The 13,227-nt window shown below is 43.0% G+C and overlaps 1 protein-coding gene across 5 annotated transcripts in view; it reads right to left on the bottom strand.

Annotated features, from left to right (window-relative positions):
- The window catches only part of RAD51B (RAD51 paralog B), a 717,101-nt gene that overhangs the window by 144,037 nt on the left and 559,837 nt on the right, over positions 1-13,227 (bottom strand). The window contains exon 11 of one of the 5 annotated variants that reach the window (XM_026008456.2): positions 3,507-3,963. The exons of the other annotated variants lie outside the window; for them this stretch is intronic. Coding sequence (XP_025864241.2) covers positions 3,923-3,963 — 41 coding nt within the window. The 3' untranslated portion in view covers positions 3,507-3,922. Of the gene's footprint in view, positions 1-3,506; positions 3,964-13,227 lie in introns of those variants that run through there. 5 annotated transcript variants of the gene reach the window in all.

Here is a 13,227-nt window from a genome sequence, read left to right as displayed (position 1 = left end):
CTTCAGCATTGTGTGGCAGACATTATAAGTGTTCACTAATATCTAGTTCTCCATCCCTTCCAAATACAGGGGAGGTTTGTATTTCCCACTTCCTTGGAGTTGGGTATGGATGCATGACTGCTTGGCCGTAAGAGCAGAAGTGATGTGTGTCACATCTTGGGGGAAGCACTCAATTTACAGTGTAGAGCCCTTCTCTTTTCTTCCCCTACTGTGGCAATTGTGGAAGTCCATGTTGATACCAAAATGGAATACTAAAAAAAAAAAAAAAAAAAGGAATATTGAGTCATCATATGGGGGATACCATCCCGGGAGAGTCTCTCAGACATGCAGACTTTCAAGATTTCTGGGGGTGTGTGTTTAGGCAGCAAAACCAAGTCTGTCCTGACTTATGCCCACTATTGATTGGTCTACTCTCTTCCAAGACCTGTTTGGAGTTTCTTCCCAGATCTGTTTGGAGCTCTAGAGAACTTGTGCTCTGACTGAACACCATGCTCACTAAAGTTCAGAGAGGTAGGCAGTGTGCTTTCTCTCACACTTAGGATTTTCTCTTGAGGACTGCAATGGGCTCCTTTCTTTCACTTGAGCAGAAGAAGCCTTTCTTGAATTCTGTAGTTGAATAAAGAAAGCCCTTTAACAGCCAGAGGACAAAAGTGATGGTGACAATATTGAAACCAAAGCTCAGAAAAAAATGATACTCCCAAGTGGTTCTAAGACCACACTTTTATTTTATTTATTTATTTTTATTTATTTATGATAGTCACACACACACACACACACAGAGAGAGAGAGAGAGAGAGAGAGGGAGAGAGAGAGAGAGGCAGAGACATAGGCAGAGGGAGAAGCAGGCTCCAGGCACCGGGAGCCCGACGTGGGATTCGATCCCGGGTCTCCAGGATCGTAACCTGGGCCAAAGGCAGGCGCTAAACCGCTGCACCACCCAGGGATCCCAAGACCACGCTTTTAAGGTCAGAATGTGACATTTGCACTTCCTCTTGCCTTCATTCCCCATTTCCCTTTACCTAATCCTTATTCCCCATCTCCAGAGTTCTCATTTGGCAATCATGATTTTGCCAGATAATCTTTAAAATCCTGTCCCTGAGTGGCAACCTTGGTCATAATATACAACATACAAGATCTGACACATAGAGTTCAGCACTTTCTGTTCTTTTTGTTTTTTGTTTTTGTTTTTTTTGCACTTTTTGGTTAGTCCAGAAATGTTCACTCTGTGGGCTGACAGGGACCACTTCTGAATCCTCACTAGGACTGCTGCACACCAACAGAGTAGCTAAGAGGATAGCACAATTCTGGAAACAAAGTTGGACTTTGACATATAGATGTATATGTACACACACACATAGAAAAAAATCAGCGAGTAGCATCCAAGTTCAATCCAACATACCTTACTGGCATCTCATGGGTGGTACCAGCTTGTCAGCTGCTCACTCATGAATACCACCTGTGTGTCTTTTTTCTTGTGAACATTTCCTGGGGTGACTTTCCTGAGCATGGCTCCTAATCTTTAATCATGGTGGAAAGAGAAGGAGGTAGTGATAGTGATGGAGCCTCTACTAAACTCTCAGCACTGCTGCCTAGGCTTTCTGCAGCTACTCCTCCCAGTGGAAGATCAAACCACTAGTGTTGCTTTTGGTGATTCTTTGGAAAATACAGAGTTCCTATTACGCGCATAGTGTTATGCTGAGCACTTTAGTGAATTGAGGATGACTAGGAGAAATTATAACAGATGTGAAAAGAAATACTACATGGGTGAGGAATGAGAGAGGAAGCAACAAGGCTGAGTGGGTTCAAATCCACATTCCATTACTTTCTAGCAAGAGACTGAATTTTTCTTGCCTCATTGCTCATCTGCACAGGAGGAATGATATGAAGTCCTACTTTGTGAGACTGTTAGGATTAGGCAAGCTTATGCATATATAGTATGTGTCAGACATGAAGCAACACTTAATAAATACTGGCACGATGCAGAAACAGCATGGAGGTCCTGTCCTGGCAGTGCGGCTTGTGGTGAAAAGCCCTGTTGGAACTTGGAGCGGAAGAGTATGGGATTGATTTGTCAGTCACTGGGTATACAGCACTGTCTTAGGGTTTCCTGGTGTCAAAAAAGTAGGCTCAAGGGGGAAGACATTTAATCCTTGCCATTTGGGATTGGGAGATGTCTTCCTGGTACCTTTCTCAGACACTGTTGAGTGCCCTGGTTTAATGTGTGAATTGCTTAGCTTTTCTATCTTGGTGGACAGTGAGAGTGGAGAGAGACAAAATTCATAGTTACAGAGGATAAAACATCTTTCTCAATGTCTAAAATAGTCCCTTGATGTTTGGAATTAGTCAATTCAGGTAGTAAGAACTCATAGGGAATGTACATTCAATCAGCTCCAAAAACTCAGCCTGCTTTTTACAAATGTTCTGTTGAAGACCACAAGTTCTCAAAAAGCATTGCACTCAGAGGGAGGCAAATGACCAGTCTGGAAAGTCTGCCTCCCCGACTTCTTTCAGGTCTACCCAAATCCTCCCTGCCTTCTAACACCCAGCACATTGCTTGCTCTCCAGGAATACCTTCTGTGACTCACTCCAGCTGGATAAAACGTCTCTGCTCTTACCCTTGCAGCATGTGGCTTGGACGTTCATCTATCGTGTTATTTTATTTTATTCTGTTTTATATTATAGTTAGTAGTATATGAGTCTTTTCCATTCTTTATGATAGAATAGTTCTCGAGAATGGGATGCATATCCTGTTTTTGTGAGCTTTCCCACAGAATTTGGTATGTACTCAGCAAATACTAAGTAGTTAAAATACTTAGTCATTCAGTCATTCTTCACTGATCCATACCTACTTGGTGCATAGTGTTCTGGTGGGCACCGACAGGAAGCATTAGATAGGATAAGACCTGACTCTAGCCTCCAAAGCATTAAAAACCTCTGGAGGGGGAGCAGGTCCAAAGTAATTCTAATAAAGGACAGCTTAGGGGTTGGGAAGGTTCGATGCCTGGCTTTGAAGGAGCTGAAGCCCCCAGGCCTTGCACTGCACCCAGTCTTCCAACTCTTGGTTGGAAACTTCACTGGCAGTAGGAGGGTGTAAGGCTGGCTGTTCTGCTGGAAACGACTACATTATCCTATGGGTTACCAATTGGTTTATTTGCTAATTGACGGCCCAGCTTTGGGCTTTAAATCTAAAGAAATCATTTCATCCTTTATTAAATACTGCATGAATCTCACTCTTGTTCTGCAGGGCTATACACAATAAACTAGAGAAATCTGAATTTACACCACAATAGTTGTGCCACTAATGACTTTCCAAATGCCACTAATACCATACATGTTCTGCTTCTCAGTTGGATCTGAACCTGTCAGTGAATTCTGAGCCCATTGGTCTCCCTCTGACACAAGGGCAGACCCCCACGCCCATGCCCGCCCCCAGCCTCCCCACCTTTCCATGATTTAATTTCTGAATCAGTTACTCTTTGGAGACCCCAATTCCTTTACAGCCATTCTTTTTATATGGTGGACAATACTTTATTCGGAAATGTTCCCTCCTGTAATTACAAATCCTGTTAGTCCTCCTCCTCCTCTCCCCAGGGGGATTGTGGGCTTTAATTAATTAACGTTGCTAAACCGCTTTGAGGTGCCCAGTTGAAAGGTGCTATATAAGTGCAAATTATTATTATTATGGCTGTTGACATCCCATGGTGGCAAAGCCTTCAGCCCCACGCATCTACAGACCTGAACAAAGGCTTCTTCATCCTCACCTTCCCTGCTAGGTCTGAGATGGCTTGCTAAATGGTATGGGGGCAAATCTGTTACCATCTCAACATCAATCAACTAATTAATCCCCATTATGTTGGCTTCCGTTTCCTTCTTCCAAGTAGCACCATCCTGTTTCATTTCACAAATTGTGCCCCCAGCAGCTCTAGACAATGGTCATAGAGTCCATAGCTACGGCCTCTATGCCTAAAAGAGAAAAAAAAAAAGAGAGAGAGAAAAGAAGTTTGGGGGGGGAGGGGAGTGTCATCATGAAATGCACTAACTTCTCACTAACAGTCTAAATAAAATTTTCCTTCTAGCTGTAGTCCCCTTAAACACATGCCTTTCTATTACCTAGGGAGCCAACAGCCTTACAAACCAGACACCCAGAAACACAGCACAGGTATGGGGTAAGGCCCTGTAGCCCTGGCCTGACTGCCAATAGCTACAGACAAAAGCCCTTTCTGGGCTGGGTGGGAAGAGGTCATCCAGAGAAGTGAGAGGCCCTCTTTGGCTTCCTCCACTAGCTCCAGGTTTCCCCTGAGAAAGCCCGCTGCCATCTGTAGCCAGGAAGCCCTCACAAAGACGGGGTACCATGATTTAGATGTTTTGTGCTGCACCTAGCAAACATCAGTCCTTAACAAATGCCTAGCACTTCCACTGTGATGGTAGTCATTGAAAGCAGCCCCGTGGGGGAGATGTGGCCTCTTGAAGGGATGCTGCTGACCAAAATGCTCCTTACAAGGTTGTGCCTCAGACCCTTTGTTAGTGTGGACGTGGGCGAACCTCAGGGGGTCATGTCTTCATCTGCCTCCATTTATCCTCCCTATTGAAGAACTCCTTCAGGACATCGGTCAGTCTCTGTGGGAAGTGATTTGGAGGGCAACAAAAGAACTTGGGCCCTTTGGGGGGCCTTCAGAATTCAGTAAACATCTGGACACGGAAGGCCAGGTTCTCAAGCAGTCTAGCTGGGGAGATGTCAAAAGAGAGAAAAAGCTGTGTGTGCAATGTGAACCCTTGGTTCTGTGGTGACATTTGTTGTAGAAAAACATAGCCGCCCCAGTAGGTAGATAGGAAGATTTTTCAAAAGCTCCTCTATTTGTCAGTTTGTGTGAGTGCAGTGTATTCTTTGTAAGTTCTTGTGGCATGTGTGAGGAAGCAGAAGTTTCACATGGCTGGGGAGCGGCATGTGATGGATGTTCAGATTCTCTCTGTACAATGAATAACCCACAGTTGCACAAGCCTGTCCTGGGAGTTGTTATTAAGCATTTCTGTTATCCTTGAAGTTTGTAAAACACTTTCTAGTCAAGGTGACTTGTTAGATTCTCATCATGAGCACATTTTAATTGACCAAAAAATGAAGGACTGGGGCTAAGGGATTTACATTTCATCAGATGGTGAAATTCAGGATCTGAACTCTTGACTCTCAACATTCCCTTTATTATTGAATCAATCCGTTAGAATACATTAGTCAGCATGATTCAACATTAGTCACATGGCACTAATCAGCATTCCCCAGGGTTCCCAAATCTATCCTCAAACAGGGAAAAAAACTGGCCTCTATCAAGAGACAATGGAATGCCATTTCATCAGTATTCCATCAGTATTCGGGGGATGAATACTGTTTAAACCTTTCCTGCCCCCCCTCAAGAACTTTCCTCAGTCATCCTGCTTGAAATGATTCTATCTCTTTTACCCATATCACACTGTTTGAACCTCGATAATAGGTGTTATAGTTTGCCTTTGATTAAACTTACTTTGTTTTTGAGCTAACTAGATTTTGAGCTACTGAAAGAGAGGGACCATTTTTTTTTTCCAGGCTTATATCCTCTGAGCACCATGGTCTACATACGATAGATACCTCTACAAATACCTGCTGAACTGAACTCACTGAAATGGAGCTTAAGTCATATTCCAGAAAAAACATCAAGTCCTTTTGGAAGAAGTTTTCAAAGAAAATCAACAACCTGAATTGATTTAACATCTTTTAGTACTATTACCTAGGCACTTTCACAAATGCAAATTGTTAGCTCTGCAAAGATATCCAAATGGCTTCCAGGTTCTAAAAGAGTGTGGATCGAGTCTAACTATAGTCCAGGGCCTTGGAATAAAGTTTTTTCTATAACTTTATTCCAACTGACATTTTGTTCCATGCTTAAAAAAATTCGGAGACAGGAAAAAATATTTTTGGTGAAAAATGTGTTTAGTCTATGACTTTGGACCCAAATTCATACCCTGCTTTGTGCTATAAGTACAAGCAGCTCTTGTTCAAGTATCTTTCTTGCATAATGTATAATAGCAAAACACACACTAAAGTTTCTGCTTGAGAAAGATTCTGATTTGGGTGGGGGACCAAGATTTTTGGTGCTGATCCTTGATGGTAATACTGATTGTAATACTCTACTTGTCTGCTGTAGATTCTACCAAAGAGGGCCTGATAGCATTTTTAACATACAATATTTACAATACATTATTTATGCTACATTTCAACATTATGCTATGAGCCCAACCCTAGGGTCTGTACTATTGTACTTTAGGGTCTAATCTCTGCAACTGGGCTCCTCTGAAAGTGATGTGCTACTGAATATTTATCTTCTCTTCTCTCTCATGGTAAAAGAATTCCCAAAATTTAGCTGGGCACATGCACACCCACATAAACAACCAAATTTTCCAGTCTTTCTTCCCATATATCTGCAAACTGGCCAACATGATATAAGCAGAAATAATGTGTATAACTTCTGATTAATATCCTTAAAGAAAAGAAGATGCCCTTTCCTCCCACCACCATTCCCTACTCCATACAAATTCTAATACCTGGATGGAGGTCAGGATACTGAGCCATTGTGGACTGTGACTATAAGAGCAACATCCTAGATGTGATGGGGCAATAAGCTGAGAGCCTGGGTCCCTAGACAAACACATGGGATGAGCTGCTATACTAGCTCTGGACTGTATTCCTCTGCAATGCTATGCGAGAAAGCAGTAAGCCTCTACTTTGTATGCCACTGTTAATTTAGATTGTGATTCCATCCAGCCAAACATACAACCCAACTCAGGAACTTTCTTGAGGGCTTGCTTACATTAGTGTGATCCATCTTAATTTAGGATTTCAAGATTCAAGATTCAGGACAGGACTGGAATATCCCAACAATGACTCATGAAGCCTGAGGGGTAAGTTACCAGAGGGGCTGCCATGATGGAAGATGAGAAGATCCAAACTCATCTCTGATTTCACAAAATCTTAGGAGCCCTGAGGATCTGCAATTTTGAGACAGTGAATACTACTTGGCCTTTCTGGAACTCTGTCTGCTGACCTGAGTTCAAGGGCGATGGATGACACTAAAATCTCTCATTCTTGGAAATGTGTATAGCTAACTTTGGGAGGAATTAAAGTAATTTTTGTCAACTAATCATCTAAGTATATGCATAAAGCACATGTGTTGTGCAGAAGATCCCTCTAGAGACTATGGAAAGATTATACCCCAATGGCAGAGATAAAAGAGGCATCCATAAAGAATACAAAGAAGACTGCCCATGGAAACATGGCAACAAACTTATAATTACACACAGCTGTGTAGAAATTGGTCCACTATGTCCAGAGGAAGTTTACATTGGTAAATGTCCTTGGAAAGCAACTTGGGAATATACAGTAAAGATTAAAATGTGCATACCCTCTTATCAGTCATTCCACTTTTTATATATCCCCAGAGAAACTCTCACACCAGCATACCAAGCAGCACATGCAACAGAATTCAGTAAGTTAACAAATAATTGAAATTACCATCAATAGGGGAATGGATAATGTGGTACATTCATATAATGAATATGGATACCTCATTAAAGTGAAAGAAGTAATCTATGTATATCAATGTGAATAAATTGTAAAAACACAACATGAAGTGACAAAAGCAAGTTGAGGAATGATGTGTGCAATAAAGCATTTATGCAAACTGGGAATGCACTCAAAACAAATCATTATATTATGTTTGGATTCACGTACAAGTAGACAAGGTCTTTGGCACGAGGAGAAGGATGTATATCAAACCCTGGAGAGTTCTTTTTTTTTTTTTTTTAAACCCTGGAGAGTTCTTACTTCTGTGGAAGAGTGTGAGGTAGGGAGGGAATGGGCTGGGATACATACAGAAGAGTTTTTTATTTTGTCTGGAGGATTTTTGCTTCTACGTTCATCAGAAATATTGGTCTGTAGTCTTTATCTGATTTTGGTATTATTTTATAAATAATCAAGTTTTATTCCTATAGCAAAATCTGGAGCAAATGCGACAAAATTTTAACATTTGCTAACTCTGGGTGTTCAAGTCATGGGTTTTACTTTTTTCTGTCCTGCTCTGTATATAAAATATTTTTTTCACACGGAAAACAGAATCTCTCTTTGAAGCTAATAGCCAGAGTAAAAGAAGTAAACAAGCAGAGGGTTGGTGTGAGGAGGTGTCATGGAGGTAGGGATTGTGAAGTGTATGTTAAAAAAAGGAGGGATCCCTGGGTGGCGCAGCGGTTTGGCGCCTGCCTTTGGCCCAGGGCGCGATCCTGGAGACCCGGGATCGAATCCCACGTCGGGCTCCCGGTGCATGGAGCCTGCTTCTCCCTCTGCCTGTGTCTCTGCCTCTCTCTCTCTCTCTCTCTCTCTGTATGACTATCAAAAATAAATAATTAAAAAAAAAAAAAGGAGAGAACTGGCAGAGGGGCATCCTTCCTCATTTCCCTTGGGAAGCTCCTCCCTGAGAGGTAGGCAAGAGCCATAGAGGACAATGGCTTGACCTGCACCAGCTTTCTGAAGCTGTTGTGGCACCTGGCAGCCCAGGGACAATGTGACAGACCTGCTTTGCCCTCTTCCCTGTGACCTCTGGGAGAGGAGTTCACTTTCTCTGCTCCACTGAATCCCAGGGCTGTCTGCCCAGGCTCCCACAAGAATGCCAGGCTATGCCGGGTGTGTGGGTTGTGTTTACCAAGCAGACCTCCATACCTGGATGGAAATGGATTGAGAGTCTTCTGGGTCACTTTGAGTCCACCAGGCAGAAAACATTTAGATGGGTTACTAATTCAAACTGAAATCTGATGAACTTAGATGGTGGTATTTAGGGGAAAGAATTTTTCAATAAATCATCCAGTTGGCTCAGTGACTAAGAAAATGGAGTAGAAGAATCTAACCCAACTTTGTGACAAGGGAACAAATAGAGGAGATTAATGCCTCTCTCAATAAGCTTCAGAAGACGATCGTCCGACAGCCATTCTTGATTTTACAAGAGAGATGAGGGGCATAGCTTTCCTGGTCTTAAGAAAAATCATTGTTTCTTTGTGTTTTGGTTTCTTATGAGTCCTTGTATTAGGTGATTAGAAAAACAGGAAACTAGTTTCATTTGCAGAGTTGTCTCTGGACCCATCTCAGTGTGCCTGGGCTTCCCTGAGTTCCCTCAGCCCCATCCCAAGGTTTATGCTGCTCATTCAGATTTAAACTGGCAGAGGACAGCACCAGAAACCAAATTCAACCTGTTATACCTAATTTTAATTTTTTAAAAAACAACCCAAGAATCATGATTCTATCCTACCTAGAGACTAAACCATTATCCTCGTCCTTAACAACCTGTCTTTTGTTTTTCAAATGCTCCCTAGATTCTTGAGGAAATGGAGAAGGTAGGGCAAAGAAGAGTGAATAAGGAAGAGCCCCTGCTGACTTGGTCTCTTCCTTATCCATGGCCAGTCTTGACCAAGTTGACAGGCTTCTGCTGCCATGAGTCCAGGATAAGGCCAGGATGGCCCTGGGAGAGCCTGGCTGTGGGTTCTCCCTAGGCCTCCCGCAGCATCAGCAACACAGCCTGGCTGTTTTCAATTACAGAATCTTAATCTTTATTCCTGGCCTGACACAGAGGTCCAGGGGTCCCAGCTGTGTTCTGTGGGGCACAACATTTTGGGCTTGTTGGGGAAACAAGGAACACGACCCGAGCAGAATATGGGTCGAGCTGGAGTTCGCTGTAAATCCTCCCTTCCCTTCTGTGGCTGTGCGGTTTTGGGGGCCCACTCCATTCAGGCCGATTCCCAAAGCCAGCTCCCGCTTTTCCTTCTCCCTTGGGTTCTGGCACCCCTTAGCCTTACTCTGAGCCAGCCAAAACTCTAGGCTTTTCTACCCAGTGGGTGCTGAGACTTTCATGGTGACCTCTGGGGACAAAAGGAGAAAAGGATTAATGGGAGTCACCCCCACAGCCACCCCCATACCCTCTACTTTTACCACTTCAGTTGCACAAAAGGGCTCTCTCTCCCTCTGCCGGGAGCTGGCCCCTCTCAGAGTCTGAACCATCAGGAAGCTGGTGGCTGTGAGCTCCCTACCCTTTGGGGCCAAGTTTTTCCAGGGTCTTGAACCCAACCCGGAGGACAGGATCTCAACAAGTACAGGACAGACAAAGAAGATGCAAACAGCACAGTATTACCATGGTAATTGCCTTGAGCCAGGCAGCTTCCAGAAGGTGCAAGGAGGAGGGGTTTCTTTTCCTTTTCCTTTCCTTACCTTACCTTACCTTTTCTTTCCTTTCTTTCTTTTTCTTTTTTCTTTTCTTCTTTTTCTAAAAGGAGAACAGTTCCGCTTTCTATTTTACTACAACAATAGCCCAGATCGGCTCCTTCAAGTATTTCAAAAGCCAGCCTGAGAAATCTCCAACCAGGCCCCTCAGTCTCCCTGGCCTGCCAATTTATTGTTTCTCCCATCCCAGGAACAAAGGGGCAGGAAGGGTATAAGGCCCCCCAGTTGCTGGCTCTTCTTAGCATCCCAATCCTTGAGAACTGGTGAAGGGGATGGCCTGTGGAGCCATTAAATGGAATTTTGGCCTCACCTTTTATTCCCACCCTCTGCTTATGCATACAGGAGCACTTCAGGTATTATAAAACCTCTTGGTTAGCAGGCTGGTAGGAATCTTGGACTTGCTAAAGGGATAAAAGGCACCGAGGGATCATTCCCATATTCACCAACCCCCTCATAAAAGGGTAGCCTGTATGAATTGTTTCTTCCCACTACTCCAGGCTGTCTCCATTACAAATATACTAAACGTCCAGTCCCAAGTGGCTGGGCTAGCAGTTTCTTTTTTAGTTGGTACCACAGGAGCTGCCCTCATCTTCCCAACCCTTCCCCTCTCTGCCTCTATGTGCCTCAGACATGGACTGTAAATCTCCAGCACTAGGTACCAACCAACCTCCATGCCAATTTGGGACTAACACACCAGAGCAACCTCTCACCCAAGGAAAGCGTCTTGGCCTTGATTCCTGGTATCTTTCCAAGGTTACTACCCAGGAATCAAAGACTTCTTTGCCTTGAACCTGGGGAATTGTGCAGGTGTTTCTGTTTTGTTTTGTTTTGTTTTGTTTTCAGCTCAGTCATCTGGTAAGAGTGGGGGAAGAAAATAAGCTTTTATGTTCTGGTGTGTGGAGATCTCAAGGTACAACTCTACTGAGCTAAGTGATGAGAAGTACACCATCTCCTAGGAGAATCAGATAAGCTGAAGGGTTAAGGCCTTTAGAGGTCACTGAGGCCAATGACTACAGTCCAAGCAAGAAAAACAGTTTCCACTGCACATACACAAATTCACAATGCACATACAGTCACACAAGAAATATTTCATGAAATAGTGTAATAAGTGTGATGTAATCTGATATTTTCTATTCTCCTTTACTTCATTTTTTAAAATTCTGGTTGTGACTCCTTAATTTCATTTCATGACCCACAGAGGGTTGCAACACAGTTTGTAAAGTGCTGAATCAAGTTCAACACTGTCATTTTCAAGCTGACCAAACACAGGTGACAGAGATTTTCTCAATATCACACCGGAGCTGGAACAGAAATCCACCGGGTCTCTCCACTAAAGAAGGTTCTCCATTTTTCTCGGGATAAGAGCTCCTTTTTGTTTTCCCAAAGTCTTGGGGAGCACACAGCTATTGGGGATGGAGTGCTAGAGGCTTGTATTCAGTGGCATTCTTGCTATGGGCATAAGGGTTCTGCTGCTTCAGAAAACCTCACAGAGGGAGGTGGTATAGCTAGGGGAGTGGGATTGGGGGAAAAGCTTCAAAAGCAACCAGGTGAGGCACTGAGGTCTCCTAGGCATTTTTATTTACTGGTTGGGATTCCTGCATCATCGGACACTTTCCTGAATTTTTCTCTTTCCTGGACACACAGCTACGGGTCAGCCTCCTTTAGTGATCCACCTTTTCCTTTGTTTTCTGGCTTTTTCTAATAGTCTTCCTTTGTAGATTTTTAATCTCTACTGATCCATTGTACTTCTAGCCTCTACTTTCTCTACCCAACTTCCTGTTTCCTGTCAAAATCAAGATCTTAGCAATGAGTGTCAGAGAGGTAACTCTGTGAATCTTGTTCTCACAAATGTTATCCTATAAGTTATCCAGATTCAGTCAGGCTTAGAAATGCTATTTACAAAAAAAATAAATAAAGAAAAGAAAAGAAAAGAAAAGAAAAAGAAAAAGAAAGAAAGAAAGAAAGAAAGAAAGAAAGAAAGAAAGAAATGCTATTTACCAAAAGGCCCAGTGATCAAGATAGAGACACTGTATAAGCCATCTGGGCAGAACTGCCTTTTTTCCTTTCTGAAATTGCCTTGTAATCTTCCATAGAATTTCTTAAAATCTTCAACTAAATTTGCTAGTTAGTCGATTTCTAATCTTTTAAGAAAGCCTCTAAAAATGAAGAGCCAAAAGCCACACTGTGTACTGGGTAAATAAAAGTTCAGCTTTCTGATTGCTTATTAGTTATACACCCTTAGAGAGTATGTAACAAAGGGGCCTGCTGTTTGCTTTGCTTAATCTGGTCTTAAAATCTCTGCTTCTTTGTCAGAAAACAATATTTGCAATTGTAAAAAAAATATTTACCAAGGAACTTGGATAGCATAAGTCAAAGGCTAAGAGCCAAAGGTCAGTAGTTCTTACCCCAAATTTCCCTGGACCTGAGTCCCCGCTGTGGAGCTCAGCTACACCAAACAAACAGGCTGCTTTCCAGGTCCATTAAGAAGTGGACGTTTTAGAAGGGGAAGGAAAAGAAAGGCTGGAGCCTGTTCCTCGGTCCAAAGCATGAACCCTGCAGCCTGCTCCACAAAATTGCTGCTAGATCTTTGCAATTCAATGTGTCTCCATGGGAATATTGTAAGGATTCGCCCTGTTTCATAAACCTGGGAAAACTACTCAATTTACAAAGTCCTAAGGGGCAGATATTCCTCTCATCAACAGCAAGGACAATATGCTCTACCAGGGTTCACGGCAGATGTTCACCTATGCATTCTGTGGATGGGGCCTCCTGCCTGGCCATGGGGGACAGATGTGTATCCAAGCACTTCAGTGTGGGGCCCGTTCTCAATCGACAAAGCAGCTTTGGACATCTGGTCCTCTGGGCTAAATTCAATGGTGTTTGAATCTACCTCTCATGTTCCTTATTTTCTGGACAGACATAATAACCACCAGAATATCCAC

This window comes from Vulpes vulpes, chromosome 6 (genome assembly GCF_048418805.1).
Source record: "Vulpes vulpes isolate BD-2025 chromosome 6, VulVul3, whole genome shotgun sequence".
Classification (NCBI taxonomy): domain Eukaryota; kingdom Metazoa; phylum Chordata; class Mammalia; order Carnivora; family Canidae; genus Vulpes; species Vulpes vulpes.
This window is presented reverse-complemented; position numbering and strand designations above follow the sequence as displayed.